The following is a 26,720-nucleotide window of genomic DNA, read 5'->3' on the forward strand; positions in this document are numbered from 1 at the left end:
GGAGGATTGATGTAAGTTCAAGACTACATAGTGAGTTCTAGGTCAGCCTGGGCTACAGCAAGAACCTACCTCAAATACAAATAATAATAATAATAATAATAATAATAATAATAATAATATGCACACCTATGGATGCAAGGAAAAGCTCACATTTGCTAGTCATGGTGGTAGCCACATGGACTGATCTTAATGGCACCAAATGAAGTTTGAACAGGCCATCTGTTAACTGGATGGCGCACACCATTCCCCAAGCATGCTGCTCCTCCCATATTACAGCCATAGCCTAGTCTTCCCCGAAACAAAGGGGGAAAGGTGGTCCTTTAAATTTTTCACACTAAGCCCTGTATTCAATGTAAATTTCCTAAGAACAGTGTACTTTAGGAAGTGCAGATTTTAGAGCAAGGATTGTTTAGTTCTATGGAGGAAATAATCAGAGCAGCAATTTAACTTTAAACTGGAAGATGACAGATCTAACTGAAAACTACAAAATGATTGGGTCTTTCAGTCTTTATATTGAAGAGTACATACATTGTCAACACATCTATTTGTCTAACGTTTATTGGGATAGTCTTGTGTAGGTAGTGTCAGGCACTGTGAGGTCATGGATATTCAGGCCATTTTGTGTCTGGAGGAGCATGTTGTAAGGAGTCCTACCCTTCCTTTGGCTCTTACATTCTTTCCACCACCTCTTCCGCAATGGACCCTGAGCACTCCTCTGTCATTTCTTCTCAGCACCATGGTGCCTTCTGACATTCCAAGGTCACTGCCATCTGAAAAGAGAAGCTTCTCTAACCAAAAGTGAGAGTAGTATTAATATATGGATATTAACATTAAGAGAAGTGCTTACTGGGGAGTTCGGTGAGCATAGTATATGCATTTAGCCAGACACTTGTGCTTTTATCTTTAAAAGAAAAATTTTAGGCTAAAAAGATGGCTGAAGGGTTAAAAGTGTTTGCCTTCAAAGCTTGATGACCTGGGTTAGAGGATTCAATTACCTAGTACCCATATAAAGGCAGACGCACAAAGTGCGGCATGCACATGGAGTTCATTTGCAGTGGTGAGAAGCCCTAGTATACCCTTTCTCTCTTTCTCCCCACCATCTCTCAAATAAATAAGTAGAAATACTTAAGAAAGAAAGAGAAAGAAAAGGAAGGAAGGAAGGAAGGAAGGAAGGAAGGAAGGAAGGAAGGAAGGACTGGGATGGAGAGATGGCTAAGTGCTTAAGGCACTTGCTTGCAAAGCCTAAGGACCCAGGTTCAATTCCCCAGTACACATGAGCCAGATGCACATGTTGGCACATGCATCTGGAGTTTGTTTGCGGTGGCTAGAGGCTCCACCATGCCCATTACCCCCCTCTCTTTCTCTATGTCATAAATAAATTAAAAAATGTTTTTTCAGTTTGACATACTTTCATTATGAGTTTCTTTTAAATCTAAAGACCATCCTTTTTTGTTTGTTTTGTTTTTTGAGGTAGGGTCTCTCTCTGGCTGACCTGAAATTAACTATATAGTCTCAGGGTGGCCTCAAATTCATGGGGAGCCACCTACCTCTGCCTCCCAAGTGCTGGGATTAAAGGCATGCATTACCACATCCGGCTTTAAAGACCATCTTTTGAAAAACATTTAATTATTGACATAACAAGTAAGTACCATGCAACTAAAAGAAACCCAGGTACTGATTTCTGCATAGAATGTAGGAGACTGAATGTCGGAACTTCAGAATGTAGGAAATTGGATGAAGAATAGACGTATGTACCAATCACAGTAGCTATTGAGTACTTGGAATGGATTTAACATGGGTCAGGTCTGACAAGAAATCACAAATGGTAAAATACTTTTAACTGAATAAAACTGATCATATACCAAAGCTTTTATTGTGCTGGTTTGAATCAGGTATGTCCCATAAACTCATGTGCTCTGATGGTTGATATTCAGCTGATGGCAATTTGGGAGGTAGAACCTGGCTGGAGGAGGTGTGTTGCTCAGAGTGGACTTTGACAGTTTATTAGCTTGCTAATATGAGTTTAGCTCATTCTCCTGATGTTGTTTTGCCACAAGCTATGGCAAGGGAGTGATGTTCAGACTCTGCCTCACCATCTTTCCCCTGCCATCATGGAGCTTCCACTCGATTGCAAGCCAAAATAACCCTTTCCTCCCATAAAATACTTCTGGTTGGGTGCTTTATCCCAGCAATGAGAAAGTAACTCCAACACTGTGAACTTATTTGTGTGAGGAAGGGAACAATCATTCCTTACAGACACCTATAGACATCAAGGTCAGGGGCAATAAGCACTACAAGCTTGGGATATGTAGCTTCAGCCTCCCCTTTCTCTACTCTAGTATCAGATAAAAGAAAGCAATCTTTCAGAGTCAGCTATACCCTCCCCTACAGTTTTATGAGATGAAATCTATAACATATTTGTATTAGTGGGATCTTGCGGGGCTCCTTCCCGCTCAGGTAGTGCCGAGGGAAGGACCAGGCCTGCTGGTTCCTCCCTAGGGGTTGAGGGGATGATGAGCGTCGGACGACCCAGAAACCTCTCCTGGCCACCGGAGAAAAACCACACTGAGTCGGGAGTCTTTGCAATGCAGGAACAACTCGCTTTATTACTCTGAGCAGTTGCCTATATCAGGTTGGGGACGAAGGCGGGGATTTTAGGGTGGGAGAAGAGGTAAGGGCCAATAGTAAACTTTAACTATTGAAATGGTAATTACAATTACCATGAGGAAGTAGCAGGCCAGAAGCCCTTAGGCATCTTGCTGAGTCATAGCTGGCCAGAGACAGGTTGCCAAACTTTAGCTAGGCTCAGGAAGTTCCACTAGGCCTCACGCCTAGGCCTTTAAGGGCCCAACAGGATCTAATGGCAAGGGAAGGTTTTTGCAAAAGGATAACCATGCCTTTGGCTACATATTTACTATATCTGTCCTTATGGATGTAAAATGTTCAGGGTATGTTGTAGTTACCTTCTTGTTGCTGGGACACAGCACTTAGCCAACAGCAGCTGGTGGGAGGAAAGGATTTACTCTGGCTTACAGTCTCAAAGGGAAGCTTCATGATGGCAGGGGAAGCAATGGCATGAGCAGAGAGAGGCTGGACATCACCTCTGTCACAGCAGGTGGAAAATAACAGCAAGAAAGGGAGCAGGACCAACACTGGCAAGCCAGAGGCTAATAAATCTCAAGGTCCACCTCCAGCAACACACCTTCTTCAGCAAGGTCCCACCTACCAAGTTGCCATCAGCTGTGGAACAAGCTTTCAAACCTGAGTTTATGGGGGACATCTGATTCAAGCCCTCACAAGGTGCTATAAGATTACCAGGGTTTTGAGGCATTTTCAGGCAGTTTTTTGTGTGCGTTGTTTAACAGTCCATGCCAGCCTACCAGAGGAAACACCATTTAGAAGAAACTCATTTAGAAGAGCACCTTCCTGAATTTGTGTTTTCTCACAGAAAACCTAAAGTTTGGTCTTTCTACCAAGATTATGTAACTATGTTTGATTTTATAGGGTATATAATAATGATTTAGGGGTTGGGGATTTAGCCCAGTGAATGAGTGCTTGCCTGGCAAACACAAGGCCCTGGATTTGGTCCTCGGCACCAAAAAACAAAAACAAAAAAAAGAAATGATTTTAGTATTGGTTTTTTCATAGTTGTAATGACAGAACCCCCAAACCAAAAAAGGGTAAAGGAGCCAGAGATGATACTACATGACTATAATTCAAACATTTGGAATGCTGAGGCGGGATTATTGCATGTGACAAGGTCCCATCTCAATAATCATGCAAATAGTAGGGGGTAGATCATCATCAGTTGGTATTTCAGGCCAGAATATCTAAAGAATTCTGTAAAGTTGCAAAATTTCAGTTGAATGGTATATGACAAAAAGACTTAACAGGTACTTTACAGAAAAGGAAGGATTTCACTCTAGCCCAAGCTGACCTAGAAATCACTATGTGATCTCAGGGTGGCCTCAAACTAACAGTGATCCTCTTAAAGAAAGCATGTACGATCACACCCATCTTATTTCGGCAATTGATAGAACTTGATAAAAATCAGTAAAGGCAGATTTAACAATACTATCATCTACCATCAATTTTGAATTAATTTGCTATTCATAGCACATTAACCAGCATAAGAAATACTCAGTAAGACATGGCTGGGGAAGGTCCTAAATGGTAGTGCAGGACTTGCCTAGCATGCATGAGGCCCAGCGTTTAATCCCAGTAAAAGCAAAAATTAAAAAAGATGACATAACCTGGATATTAAATCTCAAAAAATGTAAAAATATTGAAATGAACTTTAAAATTCCTAGAAACTTCCAAAAATATTTTTCTTGACACTAAAGCTACAAAGAAATGCTCATGTGCAAGAGGTTGGGACACAATGCCACAGTAGCTTTAAGATACAGAAAATATACTTCACTTGCATATATCAGAATGTCAGACAATTAGCTGAGTAGTGGGACTATGATCTTTTCCCTTTTTTTTTAAATCTTCCACAATTTTCTAACGAGTATGCTACATTTAAAACAGCAAGAAAGGGAAAGTCTGTCTTTTGCTACTAGAAATATGTATTATGTATGACTACTTCAACTGATCTGGAATTACTATTTTATTGTTTTATGTAACACACACAGCACTCAGAGTCAATTAAGTAAACTGATTACTTGTTAGCTTATACCCCTTATATATCTAAAGTATTTTTAAAATACAAAGCTCTTATGTATGTTTAGAGTAAACAAGTTAGCTTAATAGTTTATTCTTTTCAGGAAAACTAAAGATTATTGTATTGTCCTGACCTGTCAAGTAAACCAGTGATGCCCTCTAGAGGTACGGACAGACAGATGTGCTGTGCCTGTGGCTTACCTTCTGGTTGGCTACCTTTCTTTACCAGGATGGATGTTTCAGGGAAGGGTACTTCTCTGCCATCTCAACACCAGCCTCTAGAGGGTTGTGTTACTGAAAATATAATCAGGTGTACCTATGATCTTTTTAGACATGCAGAAATTTATAACCTATTTCAGACCTTCAAATAATCCTCAAACAACTCATGTGCACATTTAAACTTTGAAAAACACTGCTCTAAATACAATGGAGTAACTACTAACACAAGAATTGAATAACATGAAGCCTGGTTTTTATCATCACTTCTCCAGTTAAAAGTCCAAATGTTTCCATACTGAATAGGGACACCATTATGGCAGCTGCACTGTCTCAGTTCCAGGGTTCCAGACTTCTGAAGTTCTTGAGTCTTCTGGCTGTTGATGCACATGTAGCAACTGTTAAGCACTGTGACTTGTTCTAAAGGGCTAGACTGCCAAGTAACTTCTATTTGCAAGACATGGGAGGAGGGGACAGAGGGACAAGAGCATAAGCATGGGCACACCAGGTCCTTTTGCCACTGCAAACAAATTCCAGATCCATGTGCCACTTTTTGCAATAGGTTTTACATGGGTACTTGGTAATCAAACCCAGGCCAGCAGGAGAGATGGCTTAGTGGTTGAGGTGCTTGCCTACAAAGCCAAAGGACCCAGGTTCAATCCCCAGGGTCCATGGAAGACAGATGCACAAGGTGGTGTATGCATCTGGAGTTTGTCATGGCTAGAGGCTCTAGCACACCCATTCTTTCCCTTTCTCTATTTCTCTCTCTCTCTCTCTCTCTCTGAAAGAAAAAAATACACGTTATTTCTTTGAAAGAGAGGTGGGAGAGGGGAGGGGAAGAATGGGTATGTCACAACATCTAGTCTCTGCAAATGAACTTGAAGCATGTGCCACCATGTGCATCTGGCTTTACGTGGGTACTAGAGAATGGAACCTGGATACTTGGGCTTTGCAGGCAGTAGCCTTAACTGCTAAGCCATCTCTCCATATCTCAAATAACTTTTTAAATGAATATGTTACAATTTATATACCCAACTGATCATATGACTTTTTTTGCCCCTCTTCTAAGAAGTCACCCAGGGAAAGAATAATGCAATTTCATTTGCTTAAGCTTTCCTATCACTTTTCTCCAGAATTGCCTATGGTCAAGATAAAATGATGAAAGAAACATCTTCCTGTCTCATTACTCTTGCTACATCTAAAATGTAAGCATAACCAATCCCTAGTTGTCATTGAGAACTATCTGGTAACTTCTTTAAGTAATTTCTACAATCCAAGTACATCAAAATAGAAATATTTGCCACCCTAGTGAACAATAGGGAAATCGAAGTCCACTTTTTAGAAGTCGTGAAAAATATTTAAAAAGTTTGAAATATACATAATCTTAAGAAGAAACAACTGGACTGGAGAGATGGTTTAGCAGTTAAGCGCTTGCCTGTGAAGCCTAAGGACCCCAGTTTGAGGCTCGGTTCCACAGGACCCACGTTAGCCAGATGCACAAGGGGGCGCACGCGTCTGGAGTCCATTTGCAGTGGCTGGAGGCCCTGGCGCGCCCATTCTCTCTCTCTCTCTCTCTCTCTCTCTCTCTCTGCCTCTTTTTCTGTCTGTCGCTCTCAAATAAATAAAAAAATAAACAAACAAGAAAAGATACAGTTAGATATGCAATCTGGCAAGTCTCTTACTTTACTCAAAAGGTGTTACTCAAAAGTTTCTAGGTATTTTAATTTTTTTCAATTATACTAACATTTAGGAAACAGCAAAACATCTATAAAAGCAAATTTTACCTTAAAAACATTAAAGACAGAGGCTGAGGAGATGGCACGTTGGCCAGTATGCTTGCTGTGTAAAGATCAGGACCCAAGTTTGATCCCCTATGTAAAAACAGAGTATGGCTGCCCACACCTGTAATGCCACTGCTGGAGGGAGAGGCAGAGACAGGACTGCTGGGACTCACTGGTTAGCCAGTCTGACAGTAGGGGAGGACAGGACACGACAATAAAGCAAGCTCCAGGTTTTGTGAGAGACCTTGTTTCAAGGAAATAAAGCAGAAAAATGAGAGAAGATACCTGACATCCTCCTCTGGTCTCTGCACACATGTACATATATGTGTGCATGCGGACATACATACACACAAATTAAAGACAGAATGTACTTTAAGAACCTACTTTAGGGAATGGAAAGAGAGTTTAATGGTTAAGGCACTTTCCTGCAAAGCTTAATGACCCAGGTTCAACTGCTTGGTACCCACATAAAGCTTGATGAACCAAGTGGCACATGCATCTGGAGTTCACTTGCAATGGCTAGAGTCCCTGGCATGCCCGTTCTTTCTCTTCTTGAAAATAAATAAAAATGATTTTTTAAATCTACTTAAATTCCAAGAGAGATGAATCCAGAATGCACAGTATTATTTTCTACCATTTTTACTCAGGAGGTAAAACAAACAGTGAAAGGAACAAGTTTTTATAGTAATATCACAGACTTTTATGTTTTTTCCTTATTTGTATATATATTATACATAGAAATTCTAACTTAAATATTACAGTTAGCAAGATTAGAAAATTTTCTTGCAAGTACTACTTTAAATCTATATGAAGAGTAAAGGAAAATCTGAACTTGTCATTTCTTCCTATATTAAACTGAAGTTAATTCGTATCCTGACAAAGAAAATTTCCATAAAGCCAGGCACACCTTTAGTTCCACACTTCATTTTTGTCCCAGCACTAAGGAAGCTGAGGGAGGAGGATCATTGTGAGTTTGAGGCCAGCCTGGACTAGTGTGAGATGGAGCTTAAAAAAAAAAAAGAAGAAATTTCCATAAATAAGACCTGACTCTACTGGGGGAAGGAGGCAGCAAATGTAACTTTTTTTGTTGTTAATTCCTTGTGAGAAAAAGATAATGTATTTCTCTGTAGAAAAAGTCAGACTGAAATGGGAGGTTTTGAGAATAGTTCTGATTGGTAATATTTCAGACCTAATTACCAGTCACTTCACTAAGCAGAACAACAATGATTCCAATACGTTCATCTTCTGAATTGCTCAGTAACCCCAAGTGATTTTCAAATTGGGAGGCAAATCACTGGCAATAAGTTCATCAAATTTAGATCTCTCTTGAACAGGAACCTTATAGAAATCAAGAACATCTCTGACTCTGCACATCTGGTGAAGCTTGGAGTTGGGCACTGCATGGCCCAAGTCATTGGCCAAATTTGCCAACAGACTGAACTTCATATGACCATCTTCCAGAGAGACATCTTGCCAATCACTAGGAAGTGATGAACCAACAATTTCTTTAACATGAGATTCCAAACGACTCTGGAGATCTTCAGGTGGTATGTAAGTTCGGCTCCGTAATGTTGGGCACACCAGGACAGGCTCTTTTTTCACCTCTTCAGGCGCCTCAGCCACCACTGGCTCTTCCTCTTTTCTGGAATGATAAAGACCACAATGTGAGTCTTGGTTGACAGTGTTAATAAAGCTACCAAATACCTGACTGAATCTTGCCTAGCAATAAAATCAACAAGTACTTTGCATACTTACTACTTTCTGAGCACTGTGGGGCATAAAGAAGAGTAAGAGAGGCACTTATCCTTCAAGTGTTCATAACTGAATGAGTGGCACAAACAGAAAGCAAAAGCTAAACATGCGTTCTACATATTCTAAGAATTCTTACGAGTGGGTGAAAAACAAAAGGGAATTATTCTGTCTAGGATTCCTAATCCTGTGAGATGTATCCTTAATATATATTACTAAAATCTCCTCCCACTAATTTCCTAAATGCACTATTGGACTACTCAAACCAAGCTATATTCTGTTTCCCAAGCACACTCTCACTTTCCTAATACTTGTTAATTTGTTATATACTTTCTTAAATGCCAGTCTTTCATCTTTATGGAAATCTTACTTATGCTTTAAGTCCTAAAGCAAGACTTTAGCCTCCCAAGAAATTTAACCTGATTGCCCCACTCAAATGTAAGTTCCTACAATCTTCACTAAATATTGCTCACAGGGTATATTATCTCCTACCCACCTTTAAATTTTATTTACATTCTACTTTGCTTACATGTTCAGGATTCCTAGTCCCAAATGTACTTACATTTTTAACTAGATAATTCCTTGCTGTGAGGGGCTATACTGTTCACTGCAAGATGCTTAACAACATGTCTGGATGGTCACACCAACCAAAAGTCACTACCAAATGTCCTCAGTAGGCAATAATGTCTCTGTTGAGAACCTCTGCACCACAATGCAAACTCTTTAATATATAAAGACCTATTTTATTAATGTGGAGGTTCCCTGAAAACCTTGGTAACTCCTTGGTAAGCAGTCATTATAAGAGCCAATGGATGGGATTCTGGCTAACATGCCATTTAAATGCTCTTGTTTGTTAACTACCAAAAATCCTGTTTCCAGAATTGGCATCTGACTAGAAGTGCCCAACTCTACAGAAATGACCTGGGTTTGATTCCCCGTGACCATGTAAAGCTGATACACAAGGTGGCACATTTATCTGGAGTTCACTTGCAGTGGCCCAAGACCCTAGTACATTCATTCTCTCCCTCCCTGATTCTTTCTCAAATAAATAACTTATTTTTTTAAAGTTAAAAAAAATAAAAGAAGGTCCTCAGTGGGATGGGGTGAGAGGGGACAAAAAAAAAGATAGCGTGATGGTTACACAAATTATAGTATGTTCATTTATTTATGTTCCCCACAAAAAAATTGTTTTTTTAAAATGGAGAGGATGAAGGCTCTCCGTTTGAGTAGGGCACTGGTAAGAGCCACCCAAGGACTATGACATGGAGTTAGAATATAGCTCTGCAGCAGGGCATGGTGGAACATGCCTTTAACCACAGCACTTGGAAGGTAGGAGGATTGCCATGAGTTTGAGGCCACCCTGAGGTTCCATAGTGAAGTCCAGGTCAGCCTGGGCTACAGTGAAACTCTACTGTGGAAAAAAAAAAAAAGAATGTAGCTCTACTTCTTGAGGTATGAATGCTGCTGAACCGAACTCCAAGAGGGTACTAGGCTTCATCTGGGAGATCTGTAGGTCTCAGTCTACATGGGAAACGCCCAAGGCTTTGCAGAAGTGGTTCATCCCATGCCTGTCTATCAGAAACTCCATTATGCACAGCCTGACTTTCATGTAAGCTTTATTATGTATAGGCTCAGTACACTGAAGGCAGTATTCAGGGACCACTTAACAAGCTTCACAGAAAGAAGAGCACTACCATGGTGCCCACAGGAAGGACTTGAGAAATACTATACGAGCTCCAGAAAAATGGAAATGTAATTCATTCCCTCCATTTCAGTTATCTTTTATTTCTACGAATTTTTTTTTTGGGGGGGGTGGCAATATTGAGACATGAACCCATGGCCTTAAGCATACTAGGCAAGCTATGTATCACTGAACCATATTCCTAGCCCTTCAGTTCTTTTACACTGCTATAGCTTTCTTCATATTTGTTCATCTTTTCCTGCACTGGAACATACTGTCTTGTGAGGACAGGTATTTGGTCTAATTAATCACTGTATATGTAACAGCTGGAGTATAGACACTAAAACTACCAAGAGTGAGCGAAACACTGACCAGAAAACCAACTAACACGTGAGCTGATGATTCAAAAATCCTACTGGAGTGCAAACCTTAAGGTAGCCTGAGGTTCCCACTATACATAAAAACAGCACTCCCACAAGATGTGGTGGGAAAACACTAGCTAGGTAGTTAAGGGACGTGGGTTCTAGATGCAACTCTGCCAATAACTTGCTTTGTGAATTTGAGAACTTCTCTTCTGTGGGCTTCAGCTGAAAGGCCCAAGAATTCAGAAGCCCAGAAATACTATCACGCTTCAAAGGGAGCTTAAGCGGGCCCCTGCATACCTCAAACTGCAGGCTTTACTTTCTGTTGGAAGCAGAGCCCGCTCCTAATATAAAACTAGGTAAAAAGGGCATGAGATAGCCCTCAAGGATGGGAAATGAGTAATGAAGTAAACCACTTATTTGGTTTCTGTAAATAGCCTGCACCATAAGCCTTAATAGCCCACACCACAAGCCTTAGTAGCCCGCACCATAAGCCGTAGCAGCCTGCCTCAGACCACCAAGGTCATAGGAGACTGATACCACACTCTGCTACTCCCACCCAAGGACCTGCGCAAATGCTGACCACCAAGGTCATAGGAGACTGATTGGTACACGAGGGGCTTGAACAAGTTAAACTAATTGGCTTAGAAACTATGGAGTGGCACAAACTGACTGGCTCGCACCCCTGATGTTAAAAAAAAAATGATCGGTCTAATGCACAGGCTTTGTTAGAAACCCTATAAAAACTGTCCTGTTCCTGCATTCGGGGCTCTGCAGTCCTCTACCCCTGCGTGGTGTATGACTGTGGGCCCCAGCGCGCTTGGAATAAAAATCCTCTTGCTGTTTGCATCAAGACCGTTTCTCCTGAGTGATTTGGGATGTCACCATTTCCGGGCAGAGCGTGGGGTGCTCATTCTGGGGGGTCTTACACAGCTCCTTACCTGTCACAGCCCTAGGCGCTGAGAAGACTTTGATTCTTTAGCATAAGCCGACCCAAAGGTATTTAGAAATCACTTGTTTGGGCTGGAGAAATGGATTAGCAGTTAAGGCTGCAAAGCCAAAGGACCCAGGTTCAATTCCCCAGTGTCCCCCATGAGGCAGACGCAAAAGGTGCCCCATGCATCTAGAGTTCGTTTGCTGCAGCTGGAGACCCTTGGCGTGCCCATTCTGTCTCTCACTCCTTCTCAAATAAATAAAAACCTAAAATTTTTAATTATTTCAAAACTACTAGAAATCCTTTGTTCAATGAATCAACAAATGAAAACGCAGCAGGCTGCCCTTCCTTTCCGACTCCGCCGAAGGACATCCCTGTTACAAACAGGTTCCTTCACCCAGCCCTCTCCCGGTCGTTTCCAGGCTCCCGCTCCCCACGAGACAGCAAGCGCGAGGAGGGAGTGAGTACCACGGGCTCGGCTCGGCATCTCCCTTAGGAAAACGGAGGCGGGCCGGGGACGCGAATGGACCCCACCGCTCAGAGGAACCGAGGCTGACGCTTTTGAACTCGGAACCCCGACTCACGTCCTTCTCCTTCTACCCGGGTCGCGTCTGAACCCGTCTCTGCATATTCCTCGGTTTCTCTTTTTACTTCAGCAAGCCTAACCCACTAAGCAACCTTCACCTTTACCTGGGTCGAGACCAAAATCCTCTGCGTGCCGCAGCCGGGACTAACCACGCGAAGCCTCTTCTAGCAACGAGGGACGCGCACAGCGCTGCCATCTTGGGGGACCGCCCGCCCGGAGCCTCTCTGTTGACTCAGCCAATCGGGTGCCAGCTTAGTCTGTCCCAACGTCGCCCTCGCCCTTTGCACGCTGGGAAATGAAGTCCTGTTTTGGTGTTGCCTGTGGAGTCTTGGCCGTGCGCACTCCCTAGGCATGATGGGAGTTGTAGTTGCAGGGCGTCCGGGGGAGGTTCTGGGTGACGCCTTCTGGTCCGGGGGCGGGCAGTCATAGCGCTGTTTGGCTGTAGGGAGGTGGAACTGGCAAACCCGAGGAGGCTCTAGCGAGGGCTGGAACAGTGCGCCACCGGGCCGGAGAGGGGCCTCGGAGTTAGGAGACAGCCAGGTAGTGCATCTGTTATGCCCCTGGGAACGTGACCGCTCCGGGACCGAGGCAGGACCTGGCCGGACCCAGCCGGGGAGCCTCGTCTTGGTCGGGCCTCTTTTCCAGCAGCCGGTTAGGCCTCAGCAGAGCCTCTTTCTGTGTGGCATCTAGCCTCTGTCCAGGAGATGGCATCTCCAAGCCCCCCGCTGGAGCCAAAGGTCAGTTGCTACTTGGGGGAAATTTCCGTTATGTCGCTAGGGCAGCCAGGCCTCGCCACCACCTCTCCCCGCCCTGGTCTCCCGCCTGTGTACCCGGTGCTCAGGGGTACAGCTCACTGACCAACTGCCTGCTGGCTGGCTCCCCTTTTGCAAGAGCGACTTGATAAATCGGCTGGAGAAAATTAAGAATGTGAGCTCCTCCAGGTGAGGCACTATTTTTGACCCTCTTCTGTGTCTTCTGCTCCTGATACGTTGCCTAAATTTAAGGGAAAAAATCCGATGGGACGGAACTGAATTGAATTGAATTGGGTTACAAGCTAGTGTGGAAAGAACATTTTAGGGGGACAGTGAAGCGATAGGAGCCCGCAGAGGCCTTGGGAACAGTTTCCTGAAAGTAACATATTAGCGTGATATTAATGCATAATCATTAAACTATTTCGGAAGGCAAGGATCTAGCCTAGTTGCCTTTAATGTGAAATGCCTGTCAGTTCCTAGAATTGGGACCTTTTAGCGCTCTTACCATGTCCCTCCTATCCAGTGGCAAGTGATTGCCGAAAATGGCAGAATTGTCCTTAAGACAACAGAAACTGTACTGTTTCAAGAGTTACTGACTTTTGAGGATGTCCCTGCTTTTTTTCAGGAGGAATGGGATTATCTGGACCCAGCTCAGAGAAGTCTGTATAAAGATGTCATGATGGAGAATTATGGAAACCTGGTCTCGCTGGGTAAGAATCTGCTGTGCATGTAACTATAGTATCTCAGAAGGTAGTAACAGTCAGACCCAAATCATTCAGACATTAATTGTTCCTATGACATTTTTATGCGTAGTTTATTCATAGTGACCGAAATGCAAGAAGCTTTTCTGGTTTCCTGATCTCATTCCCATCTTGCTTAGTACTTTCCTTCCGGTTCCTCCTCCCACTGTTTTCCTCCCACTCCTTTTCACTCTGCCTTCTGGAGCGCCCCCCCCCCCCATTCCTCTTCACACAATGTTCCTTATCCCTCCTAGCCTAACTGCAACCTGGCACTTTTCCAAGGACACTACTTCTCTGGCAATCCCTCAAACGGGATGCTCAGCCTCCCACATCCTCCATTTTCCTCTCTGTCTGAAGGCTGGAAGTGAGACAATTGTTCTTCCAGCTCTCCAGTTTTATTTCCAAAACATTAGCTTTCCTCCTTCAAACAAAATATCCTTTGAGGTCTTGTACCCACCACCCATTCCCACTCAGTTTCTGTTTGCCATCATCTGTCAGCTCTTTTTTTCCCCCTTCACACATATCCTTTCCACATGTTCCAGTCTTCTCTACTTAAGCTAGTTACTACATGAGCTTCAGTGGCTCTTGATCATGTAGATGTTAGTGATCTTGCCTTGCATATTTATTTAGCTGCTTTTATCAGTGATAGACCATACCTTTTTAAATTTTGCTCAAATGGGCAAATGAAAACCTAGTATCTATTCCCTGACCACATATTCCAACAGTAGATGTTTGTTTACTATATAAAACAGGTATACATGGCCCTTTTAGCGCTTAATGGCAGCTTACCTTTCCGTCTCTCCCATACCTTTCCACCTAAACTTATTCATTGTTAATGTGTTTTCTGTTCCTTGATATGTTTGTTTCTCTTCTAGGGTTTCAACCATTTCTTGACCTCACCTAATTTACAACATGCTTTCTTGCCATTCATTCAGAAAACTTTGAGTCCTGGGTTTGTTATAAAATCTGTCCTTTTTTCTTCTCCTATGTAGTAGCCAACTACAGCAGGAAAAATTCACTGAAAGGCCTCATGTCCTGTATGTGCACCTTTGTTTTCTGTTTGTTTTAGCAGTTCTTTCAGAACGTGGACTTTTTCCATCTGTAGGCCTCATCTTCTGTTTCACTGAGAAAATAGAGGCTACTAGGTATGGATTCTCAGTCCCTCTGACTTTAATCCTCACACTTAAAGCTGCTTCCATCTTTTTACCAGAAACTTAGCATTCCTTTCATTTTTCTATCTCCAGTCTCTCTTCTTTATATCCCTTATTGTTTTTTTTTAATCTGATATTGGAGATCTGATCTAGGCCTTTGCTCATGCTAAGCATCCATCTTACCTCAGCTACATTCCATGAATTTACCCGTAGTACCTCTGTTCTAATGATGATGACTTTATTATTTTTTTTAAATTGTTTTTGTTTATTTTTATTTATTTGAGAGCAACAGAGAGAGAGAGAGAGAGAAAAAAGAGAGAGAGAGAGAGAGCGGGTGTGCCAGGGCCTCCAGCCACTGCAAACAAACTCCAGACACATGTGCTGCCCCTTTGTGCATCTGGCTGATGTGGGTCCTGGGGAATCAAGGCTCAAACCGGGGTCCTTAGGCTTCACAGGCGAGTGCTTAACCGCTAAGCCATCTCTCCAGCCCTAAGCCATCTCTCCAGCCCTGATGACTTTAATAATGACCTTTCAAAATGGGGGGAAAGAAACAAACAGAAAATACCCTTTGTTAATTTAATCTCCCTTTTCATGTTTTCCTATGACTTGCTACTTGTTCTCTTCACAGCCAACTTTTTGTAAGTAATGGGTGTCTATGCTATTTTACCTTCCATGATCTCTAGGCCTTTTGTCTTTCTCCAGCAGGCCTCTAAATTTGTTTATAAGTGGTTTATAATAACTTCAATGTCAAGAACAGTTTTGTTGTTGATGGTTTTGAGACAGGTTCTAGCTTCATAGCTGGGGCTGTCCTCAAAATGGCAATCCTTCTGTCTCAGCATCCCAAGTGTTGGTATTACTGACATTCCCCATCAATCCTTGTCTGTTTGAAACTCATACCTACTTCCCTCCATCTGTTTGTGGTCTTAGACTTTCAGTAGGTAGACTTTGCTTGGAGGACTTTATCTGTACTCACTATGTGATTTAAGTTCCCACTCTTTATCTTTACCTAAGAAAGGGACCACAGAGCCTAACTGCCTATATTTAAATCTTAGTTCTGTCACTAGCTTTGTGACTGTGAATGAATACTTTGCATCTTTGTGCCTCGGGTTTTTTCCCAGAAAAATGGAATAGTAGTACCTACCACATAGGGTTATTGTCAGTATTATTGAACTAATATGTATAAAGCACTTAGGACACAAACTAGCATGTAATAAGCACAATATAAGTGTTAGTTGTCAGTTTCCTTATCCTTTCATCTGTTGAGCTCCAAATTCTTAGTTGTTGCCTTTCAAAGACCATGTACATAACTCATGTCTGACAAGTCTTAATCCATTAAGATCTCAAGGGAGTTTTCTAGTTAATGGTCCTTTTTCTCTTTTTTTCACTTCCAAGTTTATCATATGTTCTTGTAAGACATTACTGTAATCAGCATGGGGATAGTAACTGTATCTTTTTCATTTGATTTTTCTAGCACTTACTACAATGCCAGGCCTGTATTATATGCTTCTTAAATAATTGTGTGTCTGAGTAAGTACATAAGTTAATTTTATGATTCAGTTTCTCTTAACTGGATTATTGCTTTAGCTATAAACTAGACTCTGGGCACTGTTCTTTCTTTTAATATGTTCTGTCTATTGTCACCAAAGTGTTTGGGGTTAGTTTACTATTTAGAACTTCTAGTAATTCCTGGAAGCTTGAAGGATAAAAATCTTAATTTCCTATCATACTATAACTTCTCAAAATCATCTTATTTAAAAAAAAATTTTGTTGATTTTTATTTATTTATTTGAGAGCAACAGACAGAGAGAGAAAGAGGCAGATAGAGAGAGGGAGAGAGAATGGGTGCATCAGGGCTTCCAGCCACTGCAAACGAACTCCAGACATGTACGCTCCCTTGTGCATCTGGCTAATGTGGGTCCTGGGGAATCGAGCCTCGAACCGGGGTCCTTAGGCTTCACAGGCAAGTGCTTAACTGCCAGGCCATCTCTCCAGCCCTCATTTTATTTTTTTAATAGATATATATATTGATTTATTTGTGGGGGAGGAGACAGGCAAGAGTATGAGTGCACCAGGCCCTCTTGGTATTGCAGATGAATTCCAGATGCATGTACCACTTCGTGTATCTGGCTTTCTGTGCATTCTAAGGGATTAAACCTAGCCTAGGAGGTTTTTGAAGCAAGCAGCTTTAACTACAGAGCTATCATCCCAGACCCCAAATTCATTTTCTACCTATCTTTCTTGTCTCAATTATTTCTTGTTCCACACAACTCTGATCTTCAGCCATGCTCACTATTGTTTTTAGTATGCCAAGGTTACGCTGGGTCATTGCCTGCTTATTCATACATATGGCATACTGGTTGATAGAACCAGGCAAATGCCTGCCCTGCCTGCCCCTGTACATATGAGCACACCGTATGGACTCGTCTGTCATCTTATGCTGTGAGCTGTCTTCTATATTTCAACTCATACACAGTGTTCCATAGTTTCATTATTTCACCTTCCACAGTGACTTCAACCTCCTCAGTTGGATCCCAACTTCATCCTTGACAAATGCTGTCTTAATCAGGGGTCACTTGTTACTCTCTTGGTCCAATACATTATTCCCCTATACTTCAGCTTACTTTTCAAAGCATAACTCTTCTTCTATCTTTACAATTTTGGCTCACTGATGATAAGCCAATAGCTTCATCTCTCAGCTCTTTGGCTTCTTTGGTGTCACTGACTTTTCTGCCTGCATGAGTCATATTGGACTTTATTAGAGCTGAGAGTCACTGAGAGCACAAGATCTTGAACTTGTCATTTTTCTTCTTGATTATGTTTTCTATTCAGTTATTTATTAAGTTATTCAATTAATGGTTAGTAAACATGGTACTAGAAATTCCCATTTTCCCATTCTGCTAACTAGGAAGAGCCCATTATGTCCTCTCTTAGTTAAGTGAGCCACTGTGGCCATTAAGTCAAACCTGTCCCAGAACCAGTTTTTATAAATCAGGTTTTCTTGAATCACAGACACCTGCTCCTTATGTACTGTCTGTACTTTTTTCTAGGCAATGACAGAGAACCACATAGCACATGGAACAAATATATTGTCTGTCCCTTTAACAAAGAATTCTGCCAACTGCAGTTCGAAAATTCATTTACTTCCTCATTTATGTCCTTACCATCTATCTCTCAACTGTCATATTATTAGGTCTCTTTAGTTAGAGTTTATTAACTCAAGCTAGCTTAAGCCAATAAAAGGATTATTATAGCAACACAGGGCTGTCTTAAGTGTCTATGAGCATAATTATAGCTGATTAAAATAGGTCTAGAAATAGAATCAGTCTCAAGAAATCAGAATTATTCTGCCTTGAATTGAACTGCCCTAATAAAATACACTAGACTACATGCTTTAATAGCAGATATTCATCTCTCACAGTTCAAGAGGCTGGGAAGTCCATGTTTAAGGTAGTGACAAACTCATTTCCTGGTGAGGGCTTCTGTTCTTGCAGATGGCCACTATTTTAGTTTGTCCTCGTATGACATGGGAAGTAGGCAAGTGAGAAGGTACTTCTCTTTCTTCTTGTAAGAACACTTGCAAGGAAGGATCACTTGAAAGCCATTCAGGTGGTAATGTACAGAATGTATATAGAATAAGTAAGGAGATATTCCTGTAGCAGTGACATAAAACAGTTGCCAAAGTAGAGAAATCACTGAGGGTGATTATTAGAAAAAGTACAAAGAAATAGGAAGGGAACCAAAAGAGTGAAATACCACAGAAAATAGAAACAGGGTCAAATAGTGGGGGTGGAGCCAGGTGTGGTGGAGTATACCATTAATCCCAGCACTCCGGAGTTACTAGTTTGAGGCCAGCCTGGGTCTACAGAGAGAAATCCAGATCAGCCTTAGCTAAACTGAGACCTTGCTTGAGGGGGAAATGGGGTAGTCTATAAGGTTGGATGCTGATAAATAAAAAAAAAAGACTGAGAAAATACCTATGGTGCTGTGTGAAAGTCCTTGATTTGACTTGCTATTTTGATAAGACATTTCCTTTCGTTTTAGAAATAAACTTTATCTCATTGTCACATGCAGAATAGATTAAATAAGAAAAAGTTGAATTTAGAAAAAAAAACTAACAAAAGGCTGCAGTATTGAGATTTTGTGTCAGGTGCCTTTCATCAAGAAAAAGATTTCAGGGCTGGAGAGATGGCATAGCAGTTAAGCGCTTGCCTGTGAAGCCTAAGGACCCCGGTTCGAGGCTCGATTCCCCAGGACCCATGTTAGCCAGATGCATAAGGGGGCGCACACATCTGGAGTTCATTTGCAGTGGCTGGAGACCCTGGCGTGCCCATTCTCTCTCTCTCTCTGCCTCTTTCTCTCTGTGTTGCTCTCAAATAGAAGAATAAAAATTAAAAGAAAAAGAAAAAGATCTCAGGTTCAAAATAAAGGTCATATAGTAGGAAGGCATCACTGGGAGGCATAGACTGATAGAAGAGAGGAAAGAATTGAACAGCTGCTCAAAGAAAAGTGAATTACCTTTGGACATGAATGGCCTTTATATGTACTGTTGCCAGTAGCATAGGCCAAAGGGAGCGCTTTTTTTCTTCCTTTTGAAATGTATGAAAGGGAGAGTCCAGTGAAAGTAAATTTGGGGGGAGAAACTTAGCTGCCTAAGAAATCAAAGTTCTAGTAGTTGCTTAGGGGAGTAAAGAAATTATGGTTTTTTTTTTTTTTTCTTTGAGGGGACAGGTAAAATGGGAATAATTTGAAATAAGTTTAAAAAAAAAACATAGATAACTAGGAAATTGAAAAAAAAGGAAGGTAGATAACAAACTTGTTTAGAGTCATATAAATTTCATGCCATTAGAATCTTCTAATATCACACAGCAAAAGATGGAAAATTAGCCTGCTACTCTGAGTTTTCATAGACATTTATATTGTTTTTATAACATGTCCAAGGCCTTTATTTCTCATATGTGATAGAGATTTCCAGAGTTTAAAGAAAAAGAGAGAGAGAATGGCTAGGCGTGGTGGTGCACACCTTTAATCCCAGCAATCGGGAGGCCAGAGGTAGAATCACCATGAGTTCGAGTCTACCCTGAGACTACTTAATGAATTCCAGGTCAGCCTGAGCTAGAGTCAGACCCTACCTCAGGAGAAAAAAAAAGAGAGAGAGAGAATGAACCATGGGTCTTTATATCTTCAGAGGGTTGAGAATTATTTATACATGAAGGTTGTATTTTCTCTTTCCAGTTGTATTCAGCATCCGTTTGTAAAGAGTTTCATGTGTTGTCTTTGAATCCTGGCTCACTACATAGTATCTGGCATGCTTTTGAGGATCAGTGAATAAATTGTAGTTAGTGAATTAATTGTAGCATCCTTCATGGGATGTATTCTTTACTGTCAAGTATTTGATTTGCTCATATTCTGATAATGCTTTCTCATCTTAGATTTTTCTGAACTTACTATTTTCTTCTCATCCTTTCTTCCTTGATAGTCCTACCACTACAAAAACAGAATGTAGCATATCAGATAACTAATAGCCAGTCATGGTGGCACATGCCTTTAATCCCAGCATTTAGGAGACAGAGGTAGGGGGATTACTGTGAGTTCAAGGCCAGCCTGGGACTAGAGAGTGAGCTGTTCCAGGTCAGCCTGGGATAGTGATTCCCTGCCTCAAAAGGTCAATAATAATAAGCCAGGCATAGTGACAAACAAATCAACTATTCCTGTTCTGAAGCAAAAGGAACATGTGGGTCCTGGCATTTGAGGCCATCCTCAACATAGCAAGCCTATAACATAGTAAAACCTTGCCTCATAAAGAATAATAATATTTAAGAATCTTGTATGCTTTGGCAGGCACTGTTTTAAGTGATTTATGGATTGAAGTAATTTAATACAATAAAACTTAAATAGAAAAACTACATATAGATACACTTTTCACTGGTTTTTCAAATTATTTCTCCATGTTATTAAATAGCTTGGCTGATACTTGTGTTTTTTATTTACAATCTACCAGATGTTTTAAACAGAGATAAGGATGATGAAGCAACTGTGAAGCAGGAGATTGAAGAAATTGAGGAAGAAGTGGAACCACAGGGTGTAATACTTACAAGAATCAAAAGTGAAATTGACCAGGAACCAATAGATAGAGAAAGCTTTGAACTTGTTGGTAGGTTAGATAAACAAAGAGGAATCTTCTTATGGGAAATACCACGGGAATCTTTGGCCCAGGAGGAGAAACTGTTTGGAGGACACACTAACATTATCCGCAAGAGACCAAACTCAGAAGAAAAGTGCCATAAATGTGAAGAATGTGGAAAGGGTTTTGTCCGTAAGGCCCATTTCATCCAACATCAGAGGGTTCATACTGGTGAAAAGCCCTTTCAGTGCAATGAGTGTGGGAAAAGTTTTAGTCGCAGTTCATTTGTTATTGAACATCAGAGAATCCACACTGGAGAAAGGCCCTATGAATGTAATTACTGTGGGAAAACCTTTAGTGTGAGCTCATCCCTCATTAGGCATCAAAGAATCCACACTGGAGAAAGGCCTTATCAGTGTAGTCAATGCAAACAGAGCTTCAGCCACAGAAGGAGTATTGTTAAACACCAGAGGATTCACACAGGTGAAAAGCCCCATAAATGTAATGACTGTGGGAAAACCTTCAGTTGGAAGTCACACCTTATTGAGCATCAGAGAACTCATACAGGGGAGAAACCCTATCACTGTACAAAATGTAAGAAAAGTTTTAGCCGAAACTCATTGCTTGTTGAACATCAAAGAATTCACACTGGGGAAAGACCTCATAAATGTGGTGAATGTGGGAAAGCCTTTAGACTAAGTACATACCTTATACAACACCAAAAAATCCACAGTGGTGAGAAGCCTTTTCTTTGTATTGAATGTGGGAAAAGTTTCAGTCGGAGCTCATTTCTTATTGAGCATCAGAGGATCCACACTGGTGAGCGACCTTATCAATGCAAAGAGTGTGGGAAAAGTTTCAGTCAACTTTGTAACCTTACTCGTCACCAGAGGATCCACACAGGGGACAAACCTCATAAGTGTGAGGAATGTGGAAAAGCCTTCAGTAGAAGCTCAGGTCTTATTCAGCATCAGAGAATACACACCAGAGAAAAGACTTTTCCATACAAAAATGAAGCTAAGGAAAGTGTTCATCCAAATGGTAGTCTTGTTATACAACAGGAGGTCTATACTAAGGAAAAGTCATATAAATGTGATGAGTGTGGGAAAACTTTCAGTGTTAGTGCTCATCTTGTACAACATCAAAGGATTCACACCGGTGAAAAACCCTACCTTTGTACTGTTTGCGGGAAAAGCTTCAGTCGGAGCTCATTTCTTATTGAACATCAGAGAATACACACTGGTGAGAGACCCTATCTGTGTAGACAGTGTGGCAAAAGCTTTAGCCAACTTTGTAATCTTATTCGACATCAGGGTGTACACACAGGTAATAAACCCCATAAATGTGAGGAGTGTGGGAAAGCCTTTAGCCGGAATTCAGGTCTCACTCAACATCAGAGAATCCATACCGGAGAGAAACCTTACAAGTGTGAGACATGTGACAAAAGCTTCAGCCAACAGCGCAGCCTTATCAACCATCAGAAGATCCATGCACAGGTGAATATCCAAGAAGCCCATGAATGTGATGCTTGTGGTGAAGCCTTCAGTTGTCAAATCTCTCTAATTCAGCATCAGAAATTGCATACTACATGGATGCAGTCAGTGTAGAACAGTCTATGTTCGGACTTGAGACAAGCTACCAAAGTGTAGTTTTAGTGTGGCTCAGCTTGTGTCAGACTTAGTGATAAGGGAGATTCTGCTTGGCCTCATGCAAACACTTTCTTGATACCCTAAAAATTGTGGACAGTGCCATGCGCAACTGACTTCCAATTACCCCTTGTTATCACAGTCACAGAGAACAACTTAATTTCTCTAAACCTCTTTCTTTAATCTTTCATTGTAGAAGTTGAACCCAGGTGCAGAGCATGTGAGAGATGGTCTGCAGGACAAAATTAAATTAGTGCAGGGGGACTGGAAGCAGCTGACACTAGAATAGTTGTTCAGAGTCTTCTGTTATCAACTTCGATCTGTATTTTCCAGTACTGTCATGTGTGGGTATACATGCCAAAGACCCAAGATTAGACATGTAAGCTGTGGGGCCTAAGTATTTTTTAATCAAGCACACAAAGTCTGGTCATTATTTCAGAGTATCAGTTTGGCATGAAAGTTCATGAAAGGCAGCTGCAGTGCCTGATGGTTCCCATATCAGTAAAATAAATAACTCATTAAGTTTACATAAAAAGATCTTGTGGGTAATTAACAGACTAAAGTGTTACCAAGGAATCTTTGGGAGTGCCTTACCCTCTCAAGATGGGCCCAAAGTGGTAGATGATACTGTTCTTTTGTGCCATCCCATCTGTGAAAGATATTTGTAATACTATATGGATATAAGCTTATCCCTGCATAACCAGGAGCCTGTGAAAGTGAACATATTTTGGTTATCAAGAATTAGAAATTAAAAAACCTAGAATTTATGCTAGGAAGATGGGATATTTTGGTATTGTTTTGAGTTTTTTGTGGCAACTACATTTTGCATGCAATTTTAAAATCCTTATTTTCTGGCTCTAGGGCTTCTCTTACTTAATGGTTGTTATAATATTATTTATTCATCTATTTTAATTAGTAAAACTATTTGGTTTTTCTGCTTTGTCTAAGTGTTCTCTGCTACTTGATCTACTTTGACTTTTTTTTTTCTGGAATGGTTCAAAATAAGGTCAAGTCTCAATTCTAAAATAATCTGGCTCTAAGAATTACAGGTGATTGGAACTGTAATTCTAACTTCTTACTACTTTGAGAAAATGACCTCTTTTTATGATATACTAGCCATTCTAAAATTTACTTCCATATGTCCTTCTCCTCTGTGAGTATTGTCTGCACATCTATCTGTGTGCATATAAGGGTGGAGTTTATAATGCATATATAGAACTATGACTATCTCTGCATATTAGGTACTCACAGCATACAGTTAATACTCCAAAACAAGTCTGTCCAAGTGAAAAGCATGTTTAAAAAGAAAAAAAGAACTGCACCTCATTCAACAAAATACCCCTGCCCTGAATCTCCCCAGTTTTTCTTTTGTTTTGTTTTGTTTTTCCTTGGGGTAGGGGGAATTCAGGGTAGGTCTCACTCCAGCTCAGGCTGACCTGGAATTCACTATAGTCTCAAGGTGGCCTCAAACTCATGGTGATCATTCTACTTCTGCCTCCCGAGTGCTGGGATTAAAGGTGTGTGCCACCACACCTGGCTTCTTAGTTTATTTTGTACCAGTGGTTCATAGACCACTATCTCATTTAATCATGGCCTTATACCTAAACACATTATTTTTTTTAAAAAAATGCAAAGTGTTTTAACTAAAGGCAGAGCAGCAGGTCTTTATTGTTCAGTGGAATTACAATGAGTTCATTACAAGCCACTCCCCCATGTGCTTTTCACTTCATAATTTGGGATCATGGTTGTATAATAATGTGCTCACTACAATTGCATGCCTTTTAACATCCTTGGATATGAGATGAGTGTCAGAACTTCCAGGAACAGTAGGCAGTGTTTAATACATATAATTGATTACCTGTTAAAAAAGCTAACCTTTTTTTTTAACGAAGCAAGTCATGTATGTGTTCATTGTTGTCCCACTCCTCTCAAAATGACAGAAGTATACAGTGGGCTCTAAAGAAGAAAATTGAAGAGCTTAGAAGAGGCAAGAGAAAAATAAAGTCATTGAAGAGGAGATGCTTGGCATGAGAGTAAAAGAGTACTAGTGAAATAAATGTCTGAAGATGGGGAGTTATGAGAATCTGCATAGTAATCACCTTCCTTGCTGGCTGGGAATGTAACGAGATTAAGGCAACTCTTGATAGAGGCAGATCAAGATAGCTGTCATGTTAACCTATTCTCTTTACAGCTTCTGTTGTAGCAGTGTAGTTAAGTCTGATGTGTGCACTAAAAAGGCATATGTTTATATAGTTATGAGTTTTCATAGCCAAATACCTATTGAACTAGAAGCCAGTATAAGCAATATTCCTTGTATAACTTTTCCAATTACTACAAAGATACTTTGAGGGAACCTTAAGATATCTTTTCATTGAAAAGGTATTTGAATGCAGTGGAGGGAAAGATTTGGGACCATACATATACATATTTTGAGGTAGAGTAGCCCAGGTTAACCTGGAACTCATTTTGTAGCTCAGGATGGCTTCAAGCTCATTGTGATCTCACAACAGCTTCCCTAGTGCTGAGATTAAAGGTGTGAACCACTACTCCCAGGGACCTAGGTCTTGACCTTTCTTAGGGTGGGTCCTACCTGCATAAAATTGCACATGAAAAACTATTGTTTTGATGGTTTGAAGTTTGTATATGAAAAATCTCAGTGGACTCTAAGAATGGTCAAGAGATTATTAGTGCTTCAGTAAAAGCCATGGGCATGTAAGGAGATGGGTTTGGGGAATACATATAAAGAGAAGCCTAGTTGAAGGAGAAAGGAAGAGTAAAGGTCCAACGTCAATCTGAATGGTTGATCCTGTGGCATAACTGAAAACTGATACACAAGGTAGAGAATGAGATCATAGAAGTTTAAGACCTGTTGATGTAGGTGTCATGAGTAAATGGAAAGACTTACTTTGGTCCACTGTTTCAAAGGGTTATGTCAGCCCATGGTGGCTTGTTCTGACACATCTGAACAGAAAATCATAGTGATGGGCACGTGTGACAGGAAGTCCTTCACCTCGTGACAGGAAGTAACAAAAGAGCCAGGACAAGTTAGAATCCCCAGAGACACACTTCCAATGATGTATTTCCACCAACCAGGGACTGCCTTCCACAGTTGCTTCTTCCCAATAGTCTTCAATTTTGAGTCTATAAATGGTATCAACAGTTGGGTTATCACCCTCATGATCTAGTTGTCCCTGCAAATTTCCTCACAGACACAGTTGTGTTTACTATCTTCCTAGAGGCTTCTCAAGCTGATCAACCCCCACAAAATAATATTAACCATTAACAACCTGTTGAGTGTGAGATGTCCATAAACAATTGGAGATAAAGAAAAGGTGCTTATAAGAGAGATATCTGGCTTAGGAATTCAATGCTTAGATAAGTGCATGTAAGAAAAGAGTAGAACAAAAAGTCTGGAGATGGACAAGAGTGTACATGTTTAATGAATATGTAAGATGGTAAAGAGGCAAGAACATCCAGGACATGGAAGACCTGGCACTGTAGATAAGTTCTATAAAAAGTGACCTCCAAAAGTTCTGTATTGATGTAGTGAAGTGTGGAGGAGGGTCCTTAGACTTGACCCTTGGAAGTCATTAGTGAGTTAATATTGAGCAGCTTCTGGAATCAGGAAGGGCCCATTTTCAGGGTCTTAAGTAGTGTCTGGAAACTTCATCAGTTCCCAAATACAGCCAATTTAGATAAAAATTTACATTAAAGTAAGAACAAAGTCAGTCTGGTATCTGTAAAGCTCAGTTGATTGAGGACCTCTGTTCAGACATGCCCTTTTTAGAGTAATATGTCTCTTTATGAAATAGCACTGATATGAGGGAAAATAAGGTTGCATTTGTCAAATGTGTTATCTTAGTTGGAAATAAAACAGAGCCAAACATAGTGGTATGTTTTTGTAATCCCAGCAACTGGGAAACAGGAGGATCATGAGTCTGAAACCATCCTGGACAATATACCAAGTCCAAGGCCACCATGAGCTACATAACAAGAATTACTCCTCCCCCACTCTCCAATGTGACAACCTTTTATTATTTGTTCAGGCTATTTTACTGGTCAGAAAAAGTCAGAAAATTCATAGAAGTTACTTGATTGTGACTGTAAAGAGGACTATCACAGTGTACCCCAAGATGTACGCAATTATTTGTCAATAACATTTTAAAAGGAGCCAGGTGTGGTGGTGCATGCCTTTAATCCCAGCACTTCGGAGGCAGAGCTAGGAGGATTGCCATGAGTATGTGGCCACCCTGAAACTACACAGTGAATTCCAGGTCAGCCTGGGCTAGAACGAAACCCTACCTCAAAAAAACAAAACAAAATTTAAAAGGATTTTAGA

The 26,720-nt window shown here is 41.0% G+C and overlaps 2 protein-coding genes across 5 annotated transcripts; one reads left to right on the forward strand and one right to left on the reverse strand.

Annotated features, from left to right (window-relative positions):
* Positions 1 to 6,538: 6,538 nt before the first annotated feature.
* On the reverse strand, positions 6,539 to 12,216 carry Mrpl50 (mitochondrial ribosomal protein L50). The gene is made up of 2 exons (XM_004657047.2): positions 12,076 to 12,216; positions 6,539 to 8,301 (listed from the first exon to the last, which is right to left on the reverse strand). The coding sequence occupies exons 1-2, from the start codon at positions 12,165 to 12,167 to the stop codon at positions 7,914 to 7,916; spliced, it is 480 nt and encodes a 159-aa protein (XP_004657104.2). The 5' UTR covers positions 12,168 to 12,216; the 3' UTR covers positions 6,539 to 7,913.
* Positions 12,217 to 12,389: 173 nt separating this feature from the next.
* Positions 12,390 to 23,316, forward strand: Znf189 (zinc finger protein 189). 4 transcript variants are annotated; one of them, XM_045159323.1, is made up of 3 exons: positions 12,390 to 12,912; positions 13,349 to 13,433; positions 20,613 to 23,316. In XM_045159323.1, exons 2-3 carry the CDS (start codon positions 13,400 to 13,402, stop codon positions 22,340 to 22,342), a joined length of 1,764 nt encoding a protein of 587 aa, XP_045015258.1. In that variant the 5' UTR covers positions 12,390 to 12,912; positions 13,349 to 13,399; the 3' UTR covers positions 22,343 to 23,316. The 4 variants fall into 4 exon arrangements, with proteins under 4 accessions (XP_045015258.1, XP_045015267.1, XP_004657028.2 ...); XM_045159332.1 differs by having other exon boundaries at positions 13,352 to 13,433; XM_004656971.2 differs by having other exon boundaries at positions 12,390 to 12,708.
* Positions 23,317 to 26,720: the final 3,404 nt, after the last annotated feature.

The sequence above is a fragment of the Jaculus jaculus genome, chromosome 1, assembly GCF_020740685.1.
Source record: "Jaculus jaculus isolate mJacJac1 chromosome 1, mJacJac1.mat.Y.cur, whole genome shotgun sequence".
Classification (NCBI taxonomy): Eukaryota; Metazoa; Chordata; class Mammalia; order Rodentia; family Dipodidae; genus Jaculus; species Jaculus jaculus.

Excerpts from the sequence above, each read along its gene's own strand:
- Mrpl50 (XM_004657047.2), bottom strand. The coding sequence starts at position 12,167 with ATGGCAGCGCTGTGCGCGTCCCTCGTTGCTAGAAGAGGCTTCGCGTGG. Across the intron at positions 8,302-12,075 it reads GGATTTTGGTCTCGACCCAG|AAAAGAGGAAGAGCCAGTGG; the intron begins GTAAAGGTGAAG and ends TTATCATTCCAG.
- Znf189 (XM_004656971.2), top strand. The coding sequence starts at position 12,676 with ATGGCATCTCCAAGCCCCCCGCTGGAGCCAAAG. Across the intron at positions 12,709-13,348 it reads GCCCCCCGCTGGAGCCAAAG|GAGGAATGGGATTATCTGGA; the intron begins GTCAGTTGCTAC and ends GCTTTTTTTCAG. Across the intron at positions 13,434-20,612 it reads TGGAAACCTGGTCTCGCTGG|ATGTTTTAAACAGAGATAAG; the intron begins GTAAGAATCTGC and ends ACAATCTACCAG.